Source organism: Asterias amurensis, chromosome 9, assembly GCF_032118995.1.
Source record: "Asterias amurensis chromosome 9, ASM3211899v1".
In the NCBI taxonomy this organism is placed as follows: domain Eukaryota; kingdom Metazoa; phylum Echinodermata; class Asteroidea; order Forcipulatida; family Asteriidae; genus Asterias; species Asterias amurensis.
In genome coordinates, this window is record NC_092656.1 from 8,078,139 (window position 1) to 8,094,203 (window position 16,065).

A 16,065-nucleotide genomic window follows, 5' to 3' on the forward strand; every position below is an offset into this window, starting at 1 on the left:
CAAAGACCAACTCGACCGATCCAAGGCAACATGTTCCTTTCACACTCCTTTCCTTATGACTTCTTCACTACTTGTTATTTATTATTACAATGTTACCCTCCCCGTTTCGGAATAAAATAAAATACATTTAAAAACAATTAACTTAGAGTATATTATAGACAGGCGGGGGTACGGCTTACAACAGCTTACCACTTGCTGAGTTAGACACGTCCTGCCGTGTTCAGACGCTATCACTCGGCGCTCAAAATGGCGGCAAACTTCACTGTTTCAGCTCTCCTTCAGACGCATTTCCTGATCGTATATCCATGAATGTTCTGCATCAGTCCATAGACAAGTTTTGGTGATCATTGCTACCTTCTTGTGACGGATGCTAAGACCTTTGATGAAGCTGAACAGTATACTGTCAGAGTTTGTCACGCCTTGGCAGACCACTCCCAACTGGCGTATGAGCCAAGAGAAAAATGGCGGTAAAAGGGTCTTGTGTGGAGATGCGTTCTAGCCCCTTGTGGAATGACACGCATTGCACCGGGGTGTGTTAATGACCTGAAACATTTCAAGCATACTCTGTTTAATCAAGATGAGCACAACTCGTCAAAAGTCATCGGGAAAGTAAATGAACAAATATAGACATGAATGAAATGTAATAATTGTACCTGTTTGTAACCTGTGGGTGGGGGACAAAACTAAGAACTCGTTGTAAGTGCTGAAATTAAAGGCAATGAACACTGTTGGTAATTACTCAAAATAATTATTAGCATAAAACCTTTCTTGGTAATGAGTTATGGGGAGAGGTTGACAGTATAACACAATGTGAGAAACAGCTCCCTCAGAAGTAACGTAGTTTTCAAGAAAGAATTAACTTTCCAAGAATTTGATTTAAGGCACTGGGGTGGATTTCACAAAGCCAGTCCTAAGTTAGGACCAGTAACTCATCCTAACTTAGGACTGGTCCTATCCCTTAGCATTGCCTAGGACTAGTCCTAAGTTATGACCATGGGCGTCAATCAGGGGGGGGCAGGGGGACATGTTCCCCCCCCCCCACCTTTTGGAGGGTGGGGGACACAATATCAAATGTCCCCCACCTTTTTGACCACCTTTATCATGAAGCCCAAGTTTTGCCCTGTGTAAGACGAAACCCGGTGTCCCTATATGGGCATTAATCCTGTGGGCAAAGGATGACACAATTTTATGAAGGGTGGGGGACACTATATCAAATGTCCCCCCTCAAAATTGGCCCTAGATTGCATCACAGAGCATCTAAAATGCAAAATTTCCCCGGGCCCTTAATCGGGCTCGCACCTCACGACGTAAAGGCTTCCCACACGCATGGTCCATCGTTGACAGATTTGCACCTCCCTCCTGAAAGAGTGGAACTGTGGAGCACTGGAACACAATATTCCCATTGTTCTGTTTCGTTTGCCATTTGGCCGCTAAATGGCCTAAAGGTTGCACCACAGAGCATCTAAAAATACAAAATTTTCCCGGGCCCTTAAGCGTAAAGGTTTCGCATTCGCGTGCTCACTCTTTGGCAGATTTGTCCCCTAAAATTCGTGTCATAGATCCGCACTTGAAGATGCTGTTAACTCAAAAGGTTCTACTGCTGCTCACATTTTACAAATGTTCTGTGCCATTCTGTATGCCTCTTATTGGCCTTAGATTGCACCTCAGAGCATCTAGAATGCAAAATTTTCCCGAGCCCTTAGGCCCGGACCCAAGGCCGTAAAAGGCTTCGCGTTCCGCTTTATAGCAGGCTCCATCTTTAATACCCACCAGGGATGAACTGCCGTCTGAGCATTAGAATGCAGAAACAATATGGATATTACGAAGCTATAATTGAGTTGTTTTTTAGGTACAATAACCATGATAGCAAAAATAGGTGCATCATAGCTTGAAATAGGCATTAAATTTGAGAGGGGGGAACATCACCCCTCAGACTCCACAGATTGCACCAGAGAGCATCTACGGACTTAAAAATTCCCGGGGACCTAAAACACGCCGTAAATGTTATGCCCCCCCCCCCCCACCTTTCAAGACGGATTGACGCCCCTGGTTATGACTACCTTGGTGAAATCCGCCCATGTACACGTTTGGTAATTGTCAAAGACCCGTGTTCTCACTTGGTGTATCCCATCATAAGCATACAATAACAAGCCTGTGAAAATTTGGGCTCAATCGGTCATCGAAGTTGCGAAGTTACGAATTTTTGTGCTTTCAGCGTTCTCAAAAACTACGTTATTTCAGAGGAAGTCGTTTCCCACAATGTTTTACACCTTTAACAGCTCTCCAATGCTCGACTACCAAGTCAGTTTTTAAGTTAATATTTGTTTTGAGAAATTACCAAACGTGTACCTTCCCTTTAAGAGACATCAAAATTAGATTTTGAATTTGAGGTCTCGAAATCAAGGATCAAAGCACACATCTCTGTGTTATCTCTCAACTCCGACGACCAATCGAGCTCAAATTTTCACAGGTATTTTTTTTTTATGCATATGTTGAGATACACCAAGTGAGAACACTGGTCTTTGACAATTACCAATAGTTTCCAGTGTCTTTAAATAAATTGTTAGAGTAAAAATCGATGCATGATGTAAAAGTGTCCATCAGTGCACAACTAAGCACAACTAACTTGTAAGCGCCAAAAAATAGTAAGTTGCCGGACTTTTAGACCGTACGGCAGAGTCTTTCTCGAGGGTCGAGGGTTAATGACGAAGCAACAAACATGAACATGTCACTATTTGTGTTGTTGTCATTTAGCCTTCGAGAATGATTCCGATGGATCGAAACGTCAGGCCACTCAATATGCTTTTCATTTATAATCAGGTCCTTTCGGCTGGTAAGCAGTTTGCAGCTTACTAGTTTCTCCAATTTTTATAAGCAATGAATGCGTACGATTAGCTTCCCCGGGTCGACCCCGGTCTGCCCCAGGTACGATCGAATAAGCCTTGACGTCATTCCAGGGGCTCACCTAATTCCCAATTGCATAGAGCTGCTAAGCATGAACATTTGCTTAGCATGAAATTTCTTCCTTGATTAAAACAGGATTACCAACCAAATTTCCATTTGTTGCATTTGCTTTTTTTACTGTTGTTTGCCTATCTTGACAATGAAATAAAAGTTTAGTTGGGAAATCCTATTTGTATCAGTGCAAATTTTTCATGCTAAGCAAACTTCTGTGCTTAGCAGCAAGTTGGGCCCGGGTCGGCTCCGAGTGCCCTTCTTCGAGATCACTTGGATCACTTGGGACTGGCCCGAGGTGCATGACGTCACCACGAGATCGATGGCGAGGGATCGTTCGGGAGCTCTTCTTAGGGGCTCTTCACCCGAATGCGCACCACATTACGGCAGGGATCGAGCTAATCGAACGCACCTATATTTGTTGCGATCCCGTCAGGGATCGAGCTAATCGAACGCACCAATATTTGTTGGGATCCCGTCAGGGATCGAGCTAATCAAAAGCACCTATATTTGTTGCGTTACCAGCCAAAATACCATCTCACAAGTACGACCTGACTGGTACATCCCCATTCTGCTTTATTTTGCTCAAGCAGAAGCAAAACAGGGCCTGGTGCGCTGGTTGTCAAACAAGGGAAATTCTTTTTGCCCAAAGATTTATAGATAGTTATCTAGAAAATAAGGGGAACTTGTCTCCATTCTTTAATGGGGGTGTTCACGAAGGGTTGGTATTTCCTTACAGCTAATTCTTCATCGTACATCCCACACATGTTTCCAAAAGTCTTCAAAGCAACGACATGTTTTATCACAATGCTATAATTTAACCGTTTATCCATATTTGTATCATTTGGGATCGTCCCCTCCTCTATCGCAAGAAAAGTATTTCCCTTCAAAAATAATGTGCTTTGCCCTTCTCAATGGAGATATGCAAATTAGGCCGTGTCCGAAACGACGACTTCGGCTACAGCTACGTCTAGATCAGCGCGTCTACCAGTGTTGAAGAATCTAGCCGATCTAGCCATAGCTGTAGCCGAAGTCGCCGTTTCGGACACGGCCTTAGCTTCATATGTCTGTTCTGTTATATATCTCCCTTTTATCTAATTACCGTTGTCAAGAGATAGCGTGCGCCCTCTAGTGTCAAGATTGCCAATCCAGGCCAGTAGAGAAAGTTGCAATTCCCCACACACCAAGAAGTTCCTGTTTTAATACCACGTATGACAGGAATTTATGCCTAGCCTATCTTCTTTTCAGGAGCAAATATGACCCAATATTATGTTAGGTGGGGCCAACAATCGAAAAAATCCAAATGGGTATCTCTGAAAGAACAAAAATGTTACACCCCCCTTTAAAAATAATATATAAAAAATAATGGGGGGGGGGGGGGTCGGGGGACCAGCAATGTCACTTTTATGTCAACAATTTAAAAGAACATAAGAGATAGGGCTTAGTAAAGAATTTGTACAAAATTTAGGCAAAATTGAAAACGTCACGTAGGCTAGCAATAGCATTTTTATCTACATTGGGCAAAAAAAAAGAACCAAAAACACCTCAGTATATGGCCTATTTTATATCAATGTCAGGCCATGAATGGATACACAAGGGGCAAGACCAGCAAATTCTATTTAATTTGGGCCAAGTAGGCTTATCGCAACAATCAAGCATTCTTAAAAATGTTGGGCAAAAAGAAACTAACCAAGGGAGTAGCTTATTCATCTCTATTGACGAAAAATTGGAAAATCACAACGCGCGGTGAGCTATACTCAAGCATTATTTTTCATAAATAATTTTGTAAATAAACTTCAAAAAAGGCTATTCGCATTGTATGCAAGGCCCCCTTTCTCGAGCACACCACTCCCTTGTTTAAGAAACATAAGCTATTGTCTCTTATGAATATAAATGTATTTCAGCAAGATGTTTTTATGTATAAGTTTGTAAACAACCAACTTCCTAAATCATTACTCAATCTTTTTGTTTTTAACAGCACCGTACATGATTACAATACTAGGTCATCAGCTAAATTTCATGTTCCCCTATTTAGATCAACTCTTTCCCAACACACAATTTCTTTCACTGGACCAAAAAACTGGAATAATCTTCTACCACCAATTACTAATTGCCCCTCAATTAGCTCGTTTAAATACCGACTAAAAACGTTTTTACTAAATTCCCAACATAATTGATCGATTTGCTTTTTCATACTGGTAGTTGGCTTAGCCGTTACGTACTTCCTACCTACTTACTCGTCTATGTTTTCTAATTTGTATTTTTTGTTTAATTGCTGTCCCTTTGTTTACTTCACATACATGTTCTGCTTCATAGTTATATTTTCATTGTTTAACCATGGTTGAACCTTTGTGTAGTTATCTACCGTAGTGGTATGTATTTATTTATTCGTCTATTTAGTGCTGTATTCCTGTTTTGTTCTGTAATCTTGTAACGGGCTCATCCGACACAAGCCTTGGCTTTTAGGATGATGCCTCCATGTGATGTGAATGTGGAAATAAATGTTTTATTGATTGATTGATTGAATTGAGGGGGCAATTAAAGGGGTTATTCCAGGTTTTTTAACACTTAGTCCAGCATCGTACAGCTCAGGGGCACCCCGCTCCGTTAGTGGAGCGAAGTGAGCTCACTTTAAGCGAGCCCACTTTTTGTATCCACATCGCGCGGTGCGTGTAAGTGCAGTTGACAGAAACATCTCGAGCGTGGAATTGCAAATCGTGGGCTTACCAAGTTACAAAAGAAATGTTATATCACACACAAACAAATCATTTTTTAGAAACTGTATACTTTAGATATTAATAAACCACATAGAAAGACCGCCAACATCGGGGCTATATGCCTATGTAGCTCGGTTGGTAAAGCGTCGGCACGTTACCAGTAGTCGCAGATTCAAGTCCCACTCTAGTCAATAAGCCCCAAAGTGAACAATCTTTAGAAAATCCATAGATATTTGATTTGCGGCAACACCGAGTAATTTCGTTCGCCTCCTGAGTAAATTGTTCGTTTGAGAATTTGTTTTAATTGTTTGAGAACTTGTAGTTTAATATTGTTTAACTACAGTGGATTGTTCCGGTCCCTACATACTTAGTTTCAGTTCTGAAAATAACTGTCATGCAGTTAACTACGATCCTATATAAGCCAAGTAGTAGCCAATTTTCTATACCTTCCGCCCACAAGGTAGTAGTTTAAAAGCAGGACAGTTCTTTTCAGAACTGAGAAGTCCCCCGAACATCCGATAAATCTACTCCGCTGTAGTAGAATAAAGAGCAAGTACCGCAAACCAAATATATATTGATACCTCACCATGAAATGCCTCAAATCCTATATAACTGTCATGCTATTAAAGCAAGATTATATCGCAACTAAGCAAGATTCTGCCAGAGTTCTTGCAAACCGAGCTTGGAAAAGTATGGAAAGCCATAAATGCAAAACAAAAACAGATGGCCATAGTTTGTAACAATGTCACACATACACAAATAGTGTTGAATTTGTTGGAAACAAAGCAACTTATCATGGGAGCTATTTTATTGAATGGAAAATCTGCAAACAAAAATTCACGTTTTAATGTTTTGCAACATTCGGCGGTCCATGCCAACCAGCGCGGTTTGTTGATCAACAATTGAAATGTCTTAACACCTTAACACAAAATAAATATTTCCCAGTGCTTCATAGGTTGCAATTATTTGCATCTTATTTATTAAAAAAAACATTGTATGTATACATGTTGTGATGATGTACAGTTTGAAAAACAATAACAATAACTAGTTGTCTGTGCAACGTGTTGATATTAATAACAACTATACAGTAATAAATATAAATACGACAATAATAAACAACAATAAATACAATTGTTCATACCCAGAAACAAACACTTCATTCAGTTTTTACGATACCATTACCGTGTACCAATAATAATAATAATTGCACGAAACATACAAGTATAACTAAATGTACAAGTTTTCTAAACTACTATAATTCAACAGAGTTATTGACTATATACAGTTACAAATCCTCATCAAAACGCTGCGCGACTCTATATGAGTTCAGTGCACATTGACCTAATCAAAAACACCTCTCAAACACGAAATATTAGAAAAATAAAGGAGTGATTTATTCTGTTTGGCTCAAATTTATTTTGTTTTTCTTTCAATATTATATTGTAATCAGTGCCAAATATTGTTTACAGAAGTTTATTCTAGTCACCAGGATGAACTGGGTGCGCATGTAATTTAGTTACAGGGTTCCATTCACACTATGGACAAATTTCAGGAAGATTCCCGGGTTGATTTGGCTGACCTTTTCACACTCGAAAAATAGCAAACCCTGGGAAAGTTCCGGAAAGGTCACCAGGGTGACTTTACTAACCCCAAATCTGTCAACAATTGCATCTTGCAATCAGTGAGATTGTGTATGCATCAAAGAGTATTTGTTGGTACCGTGCACAAATAAACACTGTATACTCGCACACACTACATTACCATGTTCTGTGAGAGAGAAAAAAAACAAGTTCACTGGTATATATTACTCTGGCGGGATTCGAACCCATGACCTTATCCATTCTAGAGCAGATCTTACAATCTAGACACCGAGATTGCCCAGTAGCTAGATGCAGTTCGAATCCAATGTTTTAGCAGGGCGTGGGTTCAAATCCCACCAAAGTTTTACGCATGTGATTTTTGTTTATGAATATACAGTTAGTATTCGTATAGTGCCCACACACATCTGTGTAAGGGTAAAACCAAATGATAAAATCATTTATATTTTTATAATTACATTTAAAGATAATAATAGGGAAAAAGCTTCTGTAAAGAGAGAGCTTTTCAAAATTGCTCTTAAAGGCAGTGGACACTATTGGTAGTTACTCAAAATAATCATAAACATAAAACCTTTCTTGGTAATAATGGGGAGCTGTTGATACTATAAAACATTGTGATAAATGGCTCCTTCTGAAGTAATGTAGTTTCCGGGAAAGGAGTAATTTTCCACGAATTTGATTTCGAGACCTTCAGATTTAGAATTTGAGGTCTTGAAATCAAGCATCTGAAAGCACACGACTTCATGTTTTTCCATTCATTATTATCTCGCAACTTCGACGACCAATTGAGCTCAAATTTTCACAGGTTTGTTATGTTATGCTCATGTTGAGATATACCAACTGTGAAGACTAGTCTCTGAAAATTACCAATAGTGTCCAGTGTCTTTAAAGGGTCTATGTAACTTTTGTAGGACAAAAAACACAATGTCCAAAGATTTACACTAAACTTATACAGTTTGAAGATAATGATAGTAGAAAGCTTCCCTGAAAATATTACGTGCTGAGGTGCTGTAGTTTTTGGGAAGTGAGTAAAAAAACGTCATGAAAATAATTTTCGTCTCATGAGACGAAAATTATTTTAATCATTTACAAACGTAGTTTCATGACATTGTTTTACTCAATTCTCAAAAACTACAGCACCTCAGTACGTAATATTTGAAAGGAAGCTTTCCACTATCATTATCTTCAAACCCTGTAAGTTTAATGTACATCTATGGACATTTTGAAAAGGTACCCAAATCCTTTAAAAACATGGACATATTTTTTAACTTTTAAGTAAACTTTATCTAGAATCAGAGAGAGTTGGCAGCTTTGTTAGGTCAGAGTAAGCATAAATATACGAGAAACGTCCTAGGACTGGACGGGATAGAATAGGGTCCAATATCATAAAGCTGGTTACATGGTAAGCAACAACAAAAATGCTAAGCACAGATTACAACTTGCTTAAGCAAAAACATTGTAACCACCCAAAATATTGTAATATATTGTAGTTCACATTGTTTCTAACATTTCTGCTTAAAAGCTTTCTTGACATTGGACCCAATGGCAAGAAAAGTTTTGTCAATAGATATACAGACACAGAAAAAAAAATCAATTTTTGTCCAGAGGTAAGGGGTTTTTACTTTAAAGTTCTCATTTTGGATAGTTATAAAATGTACTATGTTTATCAAAACTTTATGATTCCAATTTTCTTTATATATAAAGTGGTTATATAACACCATAGTGTGACAAGGTATAATGATGAAGTCAGGATTATTTTGTCTTTTAAAATTTTAGCTTCATATGAAAGTGATGGTACGTGTAGGTGTAGATTGATGGTTCATTAACTAGATAATTAATCAAGCTTTCGGCAAAAAAACAACATATTCACTTCAATCTTAGGTTTGGAAACCAGATATGCTCATGGCTGTGCTTACCGCAGAATTCTGCGCTTACTGTGCCATATAAAAGGATTTGGGTACTTTTTGTAACACAAAACACATTGTCCACAGGTTTACATTAAAAACTTACACCGTTTGAAGACAACGATAGTAAAAAGCTAACCTTAAAATATTACTAGCTGAGGTGCTGTAGTTTTTGAGAAATGAGTAAAACAATGTCATGAAAATATGCTTTACATGCTGAAATTGTGACTTGTTTAACTCGTTTCTCAAAAACTACAGCACCTCAGGAATTAATACGTTAAGGGAAGTTTTCTACCATCCTTATATTCAAACAGTGGCTGCGTACATAGTGTTTTGTGTCCTACAAATGTACCCAGATTATAGACCCGTAAGCGCAAACATTACAGTCAGCAGAAAAATGACATCAGGACTAGCATTCTTTGTTTCAGATTACTATACATTTTTTAGGTGTTTAGATTTGATAAAGTCAAGGTACATGTACAAATGTACACTCAAGTTTGTGTCGCATACCAATCCTTCATAACTTCATCACTTCATCTTCCTTAAATTACATTACACATCTTAATCGTACTTTACAGCAACAGTCAAATGACAATGGAAATTAAGTTGACATAAAGCATTACACTAATCTTAATTAAATGCTTATTTATAACTCTATACACCGTTTACCACATTCCAGTGTTGTGTGTGCTAAACTCGGGTCCGAGGCAAACCAATGACTAAATACACCACGCAAATGGAAGGCAAACTGCTAATTAATTGTTTAATTAGTACACAATGCTGTACACATTATGTTATGTCATACCGCACATTTTCCCGGATATTCTGTCTAGTTTAATTAAATTTAAAGACCAGAGCAAAATTTCGCAAGACGTTTTTGCACAGAAAATGTTGCTTGCAAATTAGCAGCTTAGCAAAAGTTAGCACGAGGCAAAAAGTCACACAAAAAAATATGCATGACATCATAAGCCATGGGGAGTTAGATTTTAAATGTCTGGTACAATGACTTGCTTAGTCACAATGTAGCGCTTACATTTGAATTCCTCAGACTATAGAGACAGTTGCTATGTCAAATGGTTCGAGCAAGCCTTTGCATAGCAACCTCCAGTTGAGCAAACCCTGGTACCATTGTGTCATACATGATCCGTTCAGAATATACCCTTCCCATGAAATATGTAAATTGCACATAGCACGTGCGCACTATCGTTTTGGTTGGCAAATTGAGGGAACATTGCGCTGTTTTGTACACGGCTAATGGGTGCGTGACGCAGACGAGATTACGCGTCTGCTTAGTGTACAACTCTATGGCGTTTGCCAACCAACAGGGTCTGTACGCATGCGTGAACGTGATTAGCATACTTCATGGGAAGGGTCCATTGTGTATGTATCTTATGTAACTACACAAAGGCTTACCCCTAATCATGTCACGTCGCAAGTATCTAGATAGTCTGAGGAATTCAAACTAAAGTGGTCACTTGTGATCAAGCACGTCATTGTACCAGACAGTATTCAAATTGAACATGCAAATGGATTATTGGAAAATGATTTTGGATGGATGTTTGGGTGATCAGCGTTGTTTAGATGATCCTTCCAATCAAGAGAATTCGGCAAACTCCCACAGGGGGGTATGAACACCAAGCTGGCAGCAGCCAATCTCTCTCATACAAAACATTGGTTTAGTATGCAAGTCTGATACTTCACGGCGGAAATGAAGGACGATTTCCTCCAATGCCCCCTGGTCATTGCTTAGATACCCTTGAAATGCTCCAAAAGAAATTTACAATTTCGTCACAGTGTGCCCTTTACCAAGGAGAAAATGCCTAGTTGCCATTGCCCCTTTCATAACAAAGCATACAGGCCTGTGAATAAGTACAAATCAAGAAATTAATTATTATTCAGTAACTAGGCGACAATCATTGTGAAATCAGTGGTTAGCTTGGTAGGATTTGATCCAGCAACTTTGTGATTGCAAGTCTTGCAGCCTCACCACTTGACCACGATGACCACATAATGTGTAAGTGAGTATTGTTCTTCTGTGGCATCTTGTGGTTCTCCCATAGAAACTGGATTATTTTCCCCCAGTGCTACCTGAGCCTATGCTACTCTCCAAGCCACTGGCTCACTGAGGCACAAGAATCAACTGAATGGGTGACACAGCGACCTCGTTAAGCACCCTGTCCAAAAAGTGATTCCCACGGAGGATGGAGTCCCCATGCTCAAACCCAAACCCACCTCCTCAACATGACAAAATGCCCTCAAAATCTAGTCATGTCATAAGTACAAAATAAATAGCAATAAATCTAGTCATGTCATAAGTACAAAATAAATAACAAAATGCAAACTACATGTATTCACAGGTGTTCACCAAAGCATGGTCCCATAAAGACACTATATTATAAATTTGATACAAGAATCACCATTCCATTAAAAGAATACTAGCATACTGACTGCACATTGACCCAACTGGACTGCCTGCCAAAAAAAAGTCTTTTCTGAAGAAGAAAAGTTAAGAACACTTACAGATTACGCAAAAATCTGAAACAGCATCTCAACCTCAGCCTAGAAAAAAAACTTATCACACATCCCTAGCAAGAACCACGGTAGTGAGTCTAAGGTGGGCTTCATCAATCACTTTTCTGCATGTCATGCATGAACAATGAACAACCAAAGTACTTCTATACACCCAATCATGGAGCAATCCCATTTGATGTTTTCACTCTCAACTTGGGCACATATCTCAATGTAGGGGTACATTATCTCCAATAGACATAAATTAATTTGCACTTTCCAAAGAAGAAAACAAATTACCTCAAATCTTGCTGAAGTACCATGGGTAGATATTGCAAATACATTTAAGCAAAGAATGCCTAGTAACGTGTAAAACAAAAGTAACAAAGTCTGTGGACTGACATCGTTATCGCACAAAAGTCACTGGGCAGGCTCGCTCAACTTGATAATGATGATACAGTACATGTATGTACATCTACATGTACATTCCCATTCTTATTTGCCTTTTTGAAAATGGTGGTCACTATGGGGTTGCACTGTTTGGTTTGTGTGGATAATGTCAGATTTACCCAAACCTAATAGAGTCGTTGTATAGACCTTTATCATGCTGCCTCCATCTTGGTCATGTTCCTCGTATCGATTAACAATAATGAATGTTAATTATCAATTTGCAATTAGGAACCAAACTATTTTGTTCTTCCAGCCTCTGTTTGGTAACATTGTTATCAATGGGAGAAGTTCAAGATGGCTGCGCTGTGATAAAGGTCTATTGTGTCCGCCATACCTCAAAACGGCTTGTGACATATTATTACATTCACATACTTGGAATGTTTTACCCCTAAAAGCACCTGTAGTTGCTACACTTGTTAAGTTAATACAAATCTACTACTTGGTACAAACTCACACACAGGGCACTTGTTGATCACTTACACAATAATAAGTATTAGAATAATAAATTTCTAAGCCAACCAACTATGAGTTTATAAAAAAACCACAACTCAGAAAATTGTTGTGCTGTTTTTTTTTTCTCGTTTCTCCAATAGTTTATACTCTGTTGGGCGGTAAGGCAAATATATTTACTGCTGCAGCACATCTTACAATTTAATCAAAAAGGAAAAAGGCTGTCAGTTTTCGTGTAAGCTGTCTCGATGCTTTGTACACTCAACGAGGCCTGGAAATAAACCCAGGCCACATAGGCTCTGGATTTTCGGTGATATCTCAAATTCACCCTTCAACATGAAACTTTCCCAGGTTAATGTTTTTGTATAGTATATCTACATTTGTATAGGATAAAAACAACCAAATGGCTCGAAACCAAAGGTATATTTTTTTTACAGCTTTGTGATTTTAAGCCCTGTTCACCAACAACTTCAGAATTATTCAAACTTTTTGAGGAGTTTAACATTTTCTGTTAAGGTTAAATCCACAACAAGACAATTCTTCATGCCAAGAACAACTCATACCAAATCATGAACTGAAACTTTTACAGATAGAACTTCAATCACTCCAATATGGGTCAAAACAAAACATGTAGTTCTGGAAACCTTGCAGAACAAAATTAGTGTTTTGAGACGTCCTAGGGTGTGATGAAGCACTATCTTACATGTATTAAGAACCACTTACTAACAGTATTAACTTGCATGTACAATGTATATTATTCATCTTGACAACAAAACATTTGGTCGAATGGTCCAGAACACAATTGATTAAATAACTCCTGACACACTTTCAGAAAATTTGTACAGGCTGATGAGTAAATTCTTGATTAAAATACAGAATGAGTAAGTCTTTTAGAATAAACACTCACTGAAAATGAGCTCTTTTAAACACAGAAGTATTCGACCACCAAAAATGTATCAAGTTAAATACCGATCACCATAAACACTGAATAAAACCACAAAACAAGTAAGTCCACCAAAATGCTTTAATAGTGAAAGCAAAACTGATATGTTTTTTTGTTTTTTTGAAGCCAACTCTCTCAAAAATAACAAGTACTTTTTGTTTGTGTGACTGTAACACGCCAAACCTTTTTAACAAGTATGCAACATACAATGTGTAGTTCAGGCATTGTTACAAAAATATCAAGAGGACATTACTCTCTCTCCCTACAGATTTACCACGCTAAAAGTATAGCCCTTTTTTCGAATCCATGGCTTCGCCTTTGGATTCAGTTTCAGGCTCCGTTCTCTCATCTAAAGCCCTGTGAGCATGAACGCAAAACATACACTATTGTCAAAACAACCGCAGGGCCAAGCTAGCCTGAGCTGAATCTGGAGCCGATGCCGTGGTTTCAAAAAGGGCCTACGCTGATGCAGAGACTGTTGACTGACTTTCTTACCCTCCTTATCAAACGACGATCCAATCTTGCTGTACTTGGCAGAACAGGCGGTTTAAAACATCCGTTCTGCACTTAAGGCAAACTGGACGGAAGTTGGGCGAGGTGGGAGAGGGGTCATGGCTGGTCTTGATTTCCACACAGTTGATTTTTGTTGCTTTATAAAGTTTGGTTGATGGAAAGGGTCACATGGTCTATTCGTCATCGCTCACGATGCAAGCCCAAGTAGTAGTTGATCAATGAAGATGATGGTGGTGTGTCGCCGAGCAGTCAAGCACACCGGACTCAAGCTCTGGTGTTCCTTATCAGCAGAGTGTTGGTTTGAGTCCCAGTTTTGACACTTGTGTCCTTAAGCAAGACTCTTAATCACTATTGATTTGTTGATGGGAGTAAAGCAGTAGGTCCCGTGTGTTGCACAATGCACATAAAAGAACCAAGTACACTTATCATAAAAGAAGGAGTTTGACCATGTGTTTACTGGTATGGTTGTCCACAGATTGTGTCACATTCAAACCTATTACATTTTACCATGTCAATAAATGGGTCTTATATTTCGAACATACAGCTCTGCATACCTTGCAGGAAAAAACAAGAGCTTTGAAACAACCCCGGGTGTGAAGTGCTATACAAGAACTGCACAGTATTATTTTTAGTTTTTGTAATGACCAAAAAGCAATTTTCTCACAAAATAAACAGCGTTTTACATTTAAAAGTCAGAGGATAATGAAACCAGTACTATAAACTCACATGGTGTGATAGCTTTCTACAACAAGATAATGAAATTTTCCAGTAGTTGCAAAAAAAAGTAAACTGTCGCAAACAACTTTCTTCCAAGAGGTGAAGCCCTCCCCTTCCACCGGCCACACACATGGGTACTGTCTGCTTATGGAAAGCCATTTTGGGAGTACAGATACGGTACACGAGGCGCCAAAACTAGGCACTGCATAAAACACATTCACAGAATCTGACATCCAAAATGGCGCAACCAACTTATCACGGCGATAATATCAGGCGAATTTGGTCAATAAATATACATTTTAAGAACAAAATAAACCCCCTGCAAGTGACGTCACACGCTCAAAAAGCGCCCCTACTGGGGTCAAAGGAGGCAAATGATTGGACGATAGCTGGTCTTTGTGCGTAACAACGTGTGCGTTCATATAGCGTTTCGCGCTATGCAAGCAGTCTATAAGGTAGCAGTTCTGACAAAGCAGCTTCATCGTTAACAAATTAAATGTGGTCTTGGTATGTCTCTTAATGAGTAAAAAACCTATGGTATTGCATTAGATGTTACCTTAAATATCTCTATTGAAGATTGGTCGCTTACAAGTGATGCTTTGGATCTTGTTGTTGTTGTTGTTGTTGTTATTGCACAATCCATATGACTGCCTACCTTACAGACGTTGCCGACAAACCGATGAAGCATAAACTCTTTTTGTGTTTGTGAAATGATTCTGGCGTCGTCTAAGGCTAGTCATGTCAAGACACTCCGGCGCTGTAATGGTCTGATGAACTATGGGAAATTGAAGCATTCGGGTCGGTCTGGATAAAAAAAGTGAGGAAAACAAACATGTTATTACAGCAGTCTCCCTTAACAGTGGCTCCCTGGCCTAATGCTTACACTGGACACTATTGGTAATTTTGTCAAAGACCAGTCTTATCTCTTGGTGTATCTCAACATATGCATGAAAAAACACCCTTGTAACCTGAAAGTGTGCTTTTTCATGCTTGTATTCGGGACCTCAAAATCTAATTCTGAGGTCTCAAAGTCAAATTCGTGGAAAATTATTTCTTTCTCGAAAAATACGTTACATCAGAGGGAGCCATTTCAAACGATGTTTTATACTATCAACCTCTCCCCATGATGATTGTATAAAACATTGTGAGAAATGGCTCCCTCTGAAGAAATGTATTTTTGAGAAAAAAAAGTAATTTTCCACGACATTGATTTCGAGACCTGATTTCGAGGTCTCGAAATCAAGCATCTGAAAGCACACAACTTCACGTGACAAGGGTGTTTTTTCTTTTATTATCTTCCAACTTCGACG

General features: G+C 38.8%; 1 protein-coding gene across 2 annotated transcripts in view; it reads right to left on the minus strand.

The window, feature by feature from the left end:
• Positions 1-205: 205 nt before the first annotated feature.
• LOC139941469 (arrestin domain-containing protein 3-like) overlaps positions 206-16,065 on the minus strand; it is a 30,293-nt gene continuing 14,433 nt past the window's right edge. Inside the window, exons 9-10 of one of the 2 annotated variants that reach the window (XR_011786603.1) lie at positions 15,312-15,559; positions 206-543 (exon numbers count right to left, since the gene is read on the minus strand). Coding sequence is in view for 1 of the 2 variants with exons in the window: in XM_071937989.1 (XP_071794090.1) it covers positions 15,497-15,559 (63 nt within the window). In the remaining variant the exon portion in view is untranslated. Of the gene's footprint in view, positions 544-10,379; positions 15,560-16,065 lie in introns of those variants that run through there. The other variant, XM_071937989.1, reaches the window with a different exon arrangement.